The sequence below is a fragment of the Myotis davidii genome, unplaced genomic scaffold, assembly GCF_000327345.1.
Source record: "Myotis davidii unplaced genomic scaffold, ASM32734v1 scaffold874, whole genome shotgun sequence".
Classification (NCBI taxonomy): domain Eukaryota; kingdom Metazoa; phylum Chordata; class Mammalia; order Chiroptera; family Vespertilionidae; genus Myotis; species Myotis davidii.
Genome location: NW_006285611.1, coordinates 38078 through 46915, shown reverse-complemented (window position 1 = coordinate 46915; position 8838 = coordinate 38078). Strand labels below are relative to the sequence as shown.

The window sequence follows — 8838 nt, the reverse complement described above, 5'->3', positions numbered from 1 at the left end:
GCTAGAAGGATGGATTTGTGTACGTGCAAGAATACAGTCACGTAGAATTAGCTGAGAAGAAAGGGAAGACTGTGCTTAAACGCTGTACTTGAAGGTAAATTAAAGAATTCACTGCCCTATCTGGTTTGGCTCAGTGGATAGAATGTCAGCCTGCAGAGAGAAGTGTCCCATATTTGATTCTGGTCAAGGGCACATGCCTGGGTTGTGGACTCAAACCCCAGTAAGGGGCATGCAGGAGGCAGCAGATCAATGATTCTCTATCATCATTTATGTTTGTATCTCTCTCCCTCTCTGAAATCAATAAAAATATATTTAAAAAAAAAACAGAATATATGATCTCTGGAAAAAAATAAAACAATAGAATTGATAGTGATTCCTGCTTAGCTGCTTAGTGCTTTAGCAAGGGCAGTTTTTCTGGGCCAAATTTTCAGAAACGCATACATGTGCCGGGAGCCGGTCCAAGGTCACCTCTCCGAGAAAGGTTGTTTCCCCAGGTAGGGATTTTCCCCTGAAGTTCTTCGCCGACTCCGTCCACACCTTTGGGGACCCCTGGACCTGCTGGGGCTGGACCCCAGCACACATGAACACATACACATGCAATATCAAAATCCACACATAACTAGGATTTTAGGTAGTAGAACAAGACCTGATAAAAAGCAATTCCATTCCCTTGAATTTTGAGAATGGAATCAAAGAAAATAAAAACTACTGCTTCTTCACAGTCCACCTTTAAATGAACCCAAGTGCCCATCTCTTGAATATTTATTCAGTCTAGCACATGTTCATTGATAGAAAATTTGGGATTTTTTTTTCCTTTACCTAAAAATGAATTATGAGGGATTCTAGTAATAATATTTCTCACCTTCTCTTATGTATGAATTTAAATAAAAAATTTAATTTATTCTTTATTCTAAAAACACTTAAATTTTTCCTTCTTAAATGCAAATTTCCTAAATGCCTAAATTAAAATCAATGGGGCAGTTGATAGGAGTAGGGATTAAGTGATATTTTAATCATAAATTAGGCCAAAGGATGATCTATTATTTTAGAAGGTCTAGAACATTTCAAGTATCTGATATATTCTGTTTCTTTTAAGACATATAATTTATTTTCAGCCTACATATAAAGAACTATATAAGAATTATATGTAAAAAATATAAAGAGATTAAATTTCTCAGATAAATATTTTTTTTCTCCTAAGAAATTGTAAATTAAGTAAACAAAATTAAATGAATAAAGAAACATCAAGAATGTCTGTAAAAACTCAGTTGAGAGAAAAAACAACAAATAATACATTCAGAAAGTACCTATCAAGTCTTCTATCTTCTATAGGACATTTAATCCTTTGAAGTTACATGAAATAGCATGTTTAAAAGCACAAATTTATGAAAAGGGCTTCATGCCATTCATTAGATGCTCAAATATGTACTCAAACTAAGACCTAATAGCTTTATGAGCAATAAACCTGATATTAAGTAAAAATATTGATATTTAGAATTCTTATAGTGCTGCAATTACATTTTACATATAGAACAATTTATTAGCATTATTTAAAATGAATTGGCATATACTTAATGAGACCTTGTCAAGAACAAGGTCTTTATGTGAAAAATATTCAGAATTTATATTAATTAATACACTACATTAAAGTGTTATGTTTTAGCAAATAATGGAACTCGTTTCAAATAAAAGTTGCGGGACACTTTTGGTATTACTAGAGGCCCGATGCACAAAGATTCATGCAAGAGTAGCCCTTCATTCCCCTGGCTGCCTTTGCTCAGGCCCAGAGCTACCTTTCTGCCTTTGCTCTGGCCTGGAGCTGCCTTCCGCCTCTCACCTTGTCATATCAATTTGCATATTCCCTCCTTATTGGCTGTGGGCACTGCCATCTTTATCGCAAAGTAACAGTTAATTTGCATATTACTCTTTTATTAGATAGGATAAGCTGTGGTCATTTTAAGTGCATAAAGACTTTTCAAAAACATACTCAAGGGCAATTACTACCACCATCAAAATATAGAACATTTCCATAACCCCAAAGTCTTTTGTTCTATTTATAAGAAAACCCTACCTCTAACCTCCAACCCTGAGGAAATCCTGACCAGCTCTATATCTCTTTCTATGAGATATGCTTTAGTAGAGTTTCATAAAATTGGGATAATACAGTATATACTTTTTTCTGTCTGGATTTTTTCAATCAGAATAATGTTTTGAGATATATCTACATTGTTATATAAAGCATTAGTTTGTTTTTTATTGCTAAGCAACATTTCTTTGTGTGGTTATAGCACACTGTATATTCTTTCACTTACTAATGAACTTCTGTCCCTGGAAAGACACCATTAAAATCTAATAGAACAAGCCACAGAATATGGAAAGACAGTCATAGTATGTGTATATGACAAGACACTTCTATCCAGAATACATTAAAAATTACTGATAATCAATAAGAAAAAGACAAATAAGAAAAATAAATATGAAAAAATTAGAAAAGGGACTTTGTAATGAAAAATATTCAAAATAGCCAATAAGAGTATGTAAAAATGTTCAATATCTTTACTCAGACATTTCTAAGAGGTGTGTGTAAATGGTGCAGGCACTTTGGACAACTGTTTGGCAGTAACCTGAATATAAGCCTTATTTATCTCCCAGGACTTCCACTTAGGGATGAGTATGTGTGTCCGCAAACACACAGAAACAAAAATGCTCCTTTGTTTTCTCGACTGAATGTGCTGGCTAGAACCTTCTGTATAATTTCAAATAGAAGTGGCTATTATGAATATCTTCATCTTGCTCCCAAAATCATTCATGGGTGTGGTAATACTGGATATCTTATCATTAACTACAACGTTGGCTGTAGGTATTTATACTCTACAAATATTTTGTAGAGTATTATCATTATTAGGTATTAAAATTTATAAATATTTTTAGCATCTCGTGGTAGTATATTATTTTTTCCTTTGTGAGGTCAATTAAAACTACCTTCTTTTCTTAGAGAAGTCCCTAGTTATATTTACAACTAGAGGCCCGATGCATGAAATTTGTGCAAGAATAGGCCTTCCTTCCCCTGGCTGCCAGCACCGGCTTCCCTCTAGTACCCAAACCTGGGCTTCCCTCCAGTCGCTGACAGGCACCCAGGACCCGGGCTTCCCTCGCAGCCTTGGATTCATCTGGAAGGTCATCTGGAAGGATGTCTGGTCTAATTAGCATATTATACTTTTATTATTATAGACTACAGGCTCGGTGCACGAAATTTGTGCATGGAGGGCCGGGGGGAGGGGTGTCCATCAGCCCAGCCTGCACCCTCTCCAATCTGGGACCCCTCGGGAGATCCCTCTCACAATCCAGGACTTCTGGCTCCTAACCGCTTGCCTGCTTGCCTGTCTAATTACCCCTAACTGCCTCTGCCTACTGACCTGATTGCTCCTAACCACCTCTGCCTGCCAGCCTGATCACCCCCTAACTGATCCCCTGCCAGTCTGATCACCGCCTAATTGTACTCCTGAGGCCTGATTGCCCTCTAATCACTCCCCTGCCCATCTGATAGCCCCAACTGCCCTCCCCTGCTGGCTTGATGGCTCCCTACCTTCCCTCCCCTGCCAGCCTGATTGCCCCTAACTGCTTGCTCCCCTACTGGCCTGATTGCTCCCAACTGCTTGCTCCCCTGCCAGCTGATCGCCCCTAACCGCCTATGCCTCAGCCTCCGCCACCATGGCTTTTTCCAGAAGGAAGTCAGACGTCTGGAAGATGTCTGGTATCTGGTCCAATTTGCATATTACCCTTTTATTAGTATAGATTATTTTCCCTAGAATTTTGGTTTCTCTGCTATAAGATGCACTAGCCTGTAATTATCTCTCTTTGTATTGTCCTTCTTAGGTTTTGAGATCAGTGTTTCAGTGGTTCCATAAAATTAATTTTAATTTTTATTTCTTTCCTTGCTGAAAGAATCTTAAAATTATATCCTTTATTGCCTGTACATTAGGAATACATCATGAGAGACACATAGATACCTGAAGTTTTCTTTCAGGATATGTTTTTTTTTCTTACAAAGTTTTAATGTTGACAGTATTGCAGATGATTCACTCCCTGCCCACCCCTTGCCCAGCTCCACCCATCTCACCTTCCCCTCCCATGGCCTTCACCACATCATTGCCCCTGTCCGTGGGTGATGCATACATGTTCTTTAGCTAATCCCTTCACCCTCTTTATCCAGTCCCCCTACACCTCTCCCTCAAGTGCTAGCAGTCAGTTCCATGTATACATGCTTCTGGTTCTGTTTATCGTGTTATTTAGATTCCACATATTAGTGAGATCATATGGTATTTTTGTCTTTCTCTGACTGGCTTATTTCATTTAACATAATAATCTTTAGGTCCATTCATATTGTTGCAAAAGTAAGAGTTCCTTAGTTTTTACAGCCACGTATTATTCCATGTGTACATGTACCACAGCTTTTTTATCCACTCATCTATTGATGGGCACTTGGGCTGTTTCCAGATCTTAGCTATTGTCAATAGAACTGCTATGAAAATAGGAGTGCATATAGTCTTTCTGACTGGTGTTTCGGGATTCTTAAGATATCTTCCTACAAGTGGGATCACTGGGTCAGAAGGCAGTTTCATTTTTTATTTTGGGGTGAAACTCCATACTGTTCTGCATAGCGGCTACACCAGTTTGCATTCCCACCACCAGTGCACTAAGGTTGCAGGATATTTTTTATAATTATAAATTCAGTATCATAAACATGTCTAGAAATATTTAGATAATCTAATTGGTTTGGACTTGTTTTGATAAGTCTTGTTTCTCAAGGAACTTTTTTATTTCATTTAAGATCTCACCTTAAGAATTTTTTAATAGTTATAAAACCTCTAATGGTATTTTCATTTCTGTTTATGGTATTGGTAATTTGTTTTTACTCTCAGTTTTTTCTTATTAGTTTTTCTTATTAGTTTTATCTCGGTATTATTTTAGAATAATTGCTTTATTATTCTTTTATTAAATAAGTTTTTAATTTATATATTCTATTTTTATTTATAGTCTTTCTTCTTACTTTTTCAACTTGATTTATTTCAAACATATTTTAAAATTTACACTTTTATTTTTAAAACATAGGTTTTTCATGAATGCATTGCTTTACATATGAAGAGTAATTATGTGCCCTTTTCTTATTAAAATTTTACTGTGATCAGAGAATTTTTGTAGGATTTCAATTATTAAAGTTTGTTTTATGACTTAACATATAGTCAATTTTTAAATGTTCTTTGTGTATTTTAGAGAATGAGTGGAATAGCGTTCCATGTATTTCTACTCCCTCAATTAAATTGATTATGCTGTTATTTTTATTGGATTGACCTCTCAATTACTCAGAGAGCTGTTTAACAACCTGCAGTTAGATCTGTGAAATTTATTGACTCACTTTCATCAGCTATCTTACAAGTATTTTGAAGCAAATTAAGAAGTAAATTCAAATTTAGAATCATTTTTATTTACCACTAAGAAGAATCCCTTTTTAAAAATAGTATTGTTCCTTAGTGTTTGCTTTTTCAAATAGGAATATAATGACACCTGCTGTCCCTAAATAACTTTTTCCATTTTTTTCCTTCCAATCTGTCTGTGTCCCTGTATCTCTTGTACACATTATACTTTGGGTTCTTCTTTTTTAAAAATCTACTCCAGTGGCTCTCAATTCAGGCAACTTGGCCTCCTTCCGCTACCCCAGGGCATATCTGACAATTCTAGATACTTGTTTAGTCGTCCTAATGGGGGAGGAGGAATGTTACTGACATCGGCTGTTAATTTACAAGAACAGGATGCCACCACACAAAAATTCATTGAGTCCAAAATGGCAATATTCTTAAGGTTAATAACCCCGATTTAGTTTGTCAATCTTTGTTTTTATGTAGTAATTGGCATAGCTGATTTTTTATGGAGCATCTCACTATTAGATTATGTTTTTTCTTTAAACTTTTATTCCTTCCTTGTTGTATACTATTAATCAAAATTTCACTATTAAAATTATCTTATGTCTTTTATCTAGGTATTTTGAATAAATATTTTATTACATGCAAAAAAATTTAATATATCACTTTCTTATTAAGATCTTTTTAAAGGGGATCCTAGATTGTGTGGGGGTAGATATAAGTTATACTCAACTCCCTCCTCCCAAAACCAAACTGGAATTACAATGAAAATATAAAACAGTCAACTGAATAACCAACTGAAGACTAGCTGAATAGAATATATTTTTAAATCAGTAATTTATCACACCTAACATTGAAAAAAATATTTCCACACTTTATTTTTTCTTATCATTTGTCATTTCATCTTACTAGTATATTTTGCTTCTCTGAGTTAAAACTACCTTAGTAAATCCCTTTCAGTGTAGCTTTAATCAGTAAATAGCCTTCTAATGTTTTTTAAAATATGTTTTTATTGATATGAGAGAGAGAGAGAAAGAGAGAGGGAGAGAGAGAGAGAGAGAGAGAGAGAGAGAGAGAGAGAGGAAAGGGGGAAGAGATATAGAAACATCTATGAGAGAGAAGTATCCATCAGCTGCCTCCTGCACGCCCTCTATTGAAGATCTTGGAATAGAACTTATACTGGTGACTTGGTGCATGGGACAATGCTCAACCAACTGTGTCACACAGGCCAGGCAGTAAATATTCTTCTATAAAATTTATTTTTAATTATAATTGACATACAATGCTATATCAGTATTAAATTTACAACATTGTGATTAGACATTTATGTGCCACAATAAGTCTGGTACCCATCTGTCAACATGCATAGTTATTATGATATTACTGATTCTATTCTCTATGATGTACTTTAAATCACAGGCCCAGAAGATGGCTAATGCCCTGAAAGGAAGTGCAACTATATGTGGTGAACCTGCAAAGTATCTACCAAAAGCTCTACTGATTCCTCTGAGAGCTAACTGAGCTCTCCATGTATCATAGTCCTGCATTGTCAAGAGAGCCCTGAATCAGTGAGATAAAAGTCAGCTCACCTTTCCATGCCTACAGCCCCCTGAGTTCTAAACCAGTCCATTTCCCTTACTCCCATTTTATCAACATACAAAATCTGTATCTTGTCTTTTTTCTTATTATTGAATAAATGCTGTTTAATCACAAGCTACTCCATATTCACTTAGAAGTTAAAATATTCTATCATTTTATAAGCACTTTTCTCTATGTTTTTCTAATGTTTTATTTTGAAACATTCTACACTTACAGAAGAGATTTAAGAATAATTAAAATTTACAAGACTAGTTAACTATCATTCAAGTCTCATATTGCATGAGGTATCTTGATTGTAGAGTAGCTTCTGATCATATACATGAGACACAATTTTAAAAAAAATTACCTACGTGCCAGTTAATGTGATGTTAACAAAGCCATAGATAAGACTGATTAAAAATAAAAATAAAAAAAAGACTGATTAAAGTTTTAAGTTCTTTTCCAACTTACTAACCTTTTTGCTGCATCTTTCACATCTTTATTCCTTAGGCTATAAATCAGTGGGTTTAGCATGGGAATCACCAACGTATAAAACACAGCACACACCTTCTCCTGGTCCAAGGAATACTGAGAGCTTGGCTGGATGTAATTAAAAGTTGCAGACCCGTAAAACAAGGTCACAGCAGTCAAGTGGGAGACACAAGTGGAAAAGGCTTTGCGCCTCCCCTGAGCTGAGCGAATTCTCTGGATAGCAACAATGATACAGATATAAGAGACCATGATGATAATGAAAGTGAACACTCCTATGACTCCGGAGAATATCAAAAGCAGCATCTCATTGTTATGTACATCAGAGCAAGAGAGCTTCAGAAGAGGGGGAATGTCACAGAAATAGTGATTCACAATGTTGGGACCGCAGAAGTCTAGTCTGAGCAGACCTACTGTGTGTGTCAGTGAGTTAATGACCCCACCTGAGTAAGATGCAAGGACCATCTGAATACAAACCTTTTGGGTCATAATGACTGTATACAACAAGGGGTTGGCTATTGCTACATAGCGGTCATATGCCATCATAGACAGGAGGATTCCTTCTGTGACTGCATACACAGCAAAGAAGAAACTCTGTAGAAGACAGCCATAAAAGGTGCTAGACTTGTGTTTTGATAGGAAATTTACCAGCATCTTAGGAGCAAAGACAGTCGAGTAGCAAATGTCACAAAAGGAGAGGTTGCTAAGAAAGAAATACATGGGAGTGTGAAGTTGGGCATTTAACCAGATCAAGGTGATCATCCCCCAATTACCTAACAGAGTAATAAAATAAATAAGGGTGAAAAGCAAGAAGAGAGGAATCTGCAAATGAGGGTTTTCAGTTAAACCTACCAGAAGGAATTCTTTCACACCTGTATGATTCCCACCTGCCATGCTTTAAGGTTTACATAGCTTTTTAGTTGTAGGACAAATGGTATCACTCAGAGGAAAATTAACTCATGGTTTCCTCCATGATCCAGTATCCAGACAGCCAGGAGCATAGGTTTATCCTGCAGTTAGATAAAGAAAAGAAATGAACTTCAGCGGTGGACCTAATGTGTACTAGATAATCCATCTATAGTGATTCACTCTACCAGCACTAGAGATTGTTTGATTCCCTACTTCTCGGTTTCCACAACATAAAATTGCTGGGGTCCAACCCTAGCAGGTCCAGGGGTCCCCAAAGGTGTAGACAGAGTCGGCGAAGAAGGAATGACACGGAGACAGCGTTCAGTTGATCAGCAGCCTTGCCAGGATCTCTAGCCACAATCTCCAGCCAAGTTCTGTGTCCATGTTCTCTTGCTAGGTTCTCCAGCCAGGTTCTCCAGGTTCTCCAGCCAGGTTCTGTAGC

General features: G+C 36.5%; 1 protein-coding gene across 1 annotated transcript; it reads right to left on the bottom strand.

The window, feature by feature from the left end:
- Positions 1 to 7448: 7448 nt before the first annotated feature.
- On the bottom strand, positions 7449 to 8381 carry LOC102764693 (olfactory receptor 1052). The gene has a single exon (XM_006756329.1). It carries the CDS (start codon positions 8379 to 8381, stop codon positions 7449 to 7451), a length of 933 nt encoding a protein of 310 aa, XP_006756392.1.
- Between the last annotated feature and the right edge of the window lie 457 nt (positions 8382 to 8838).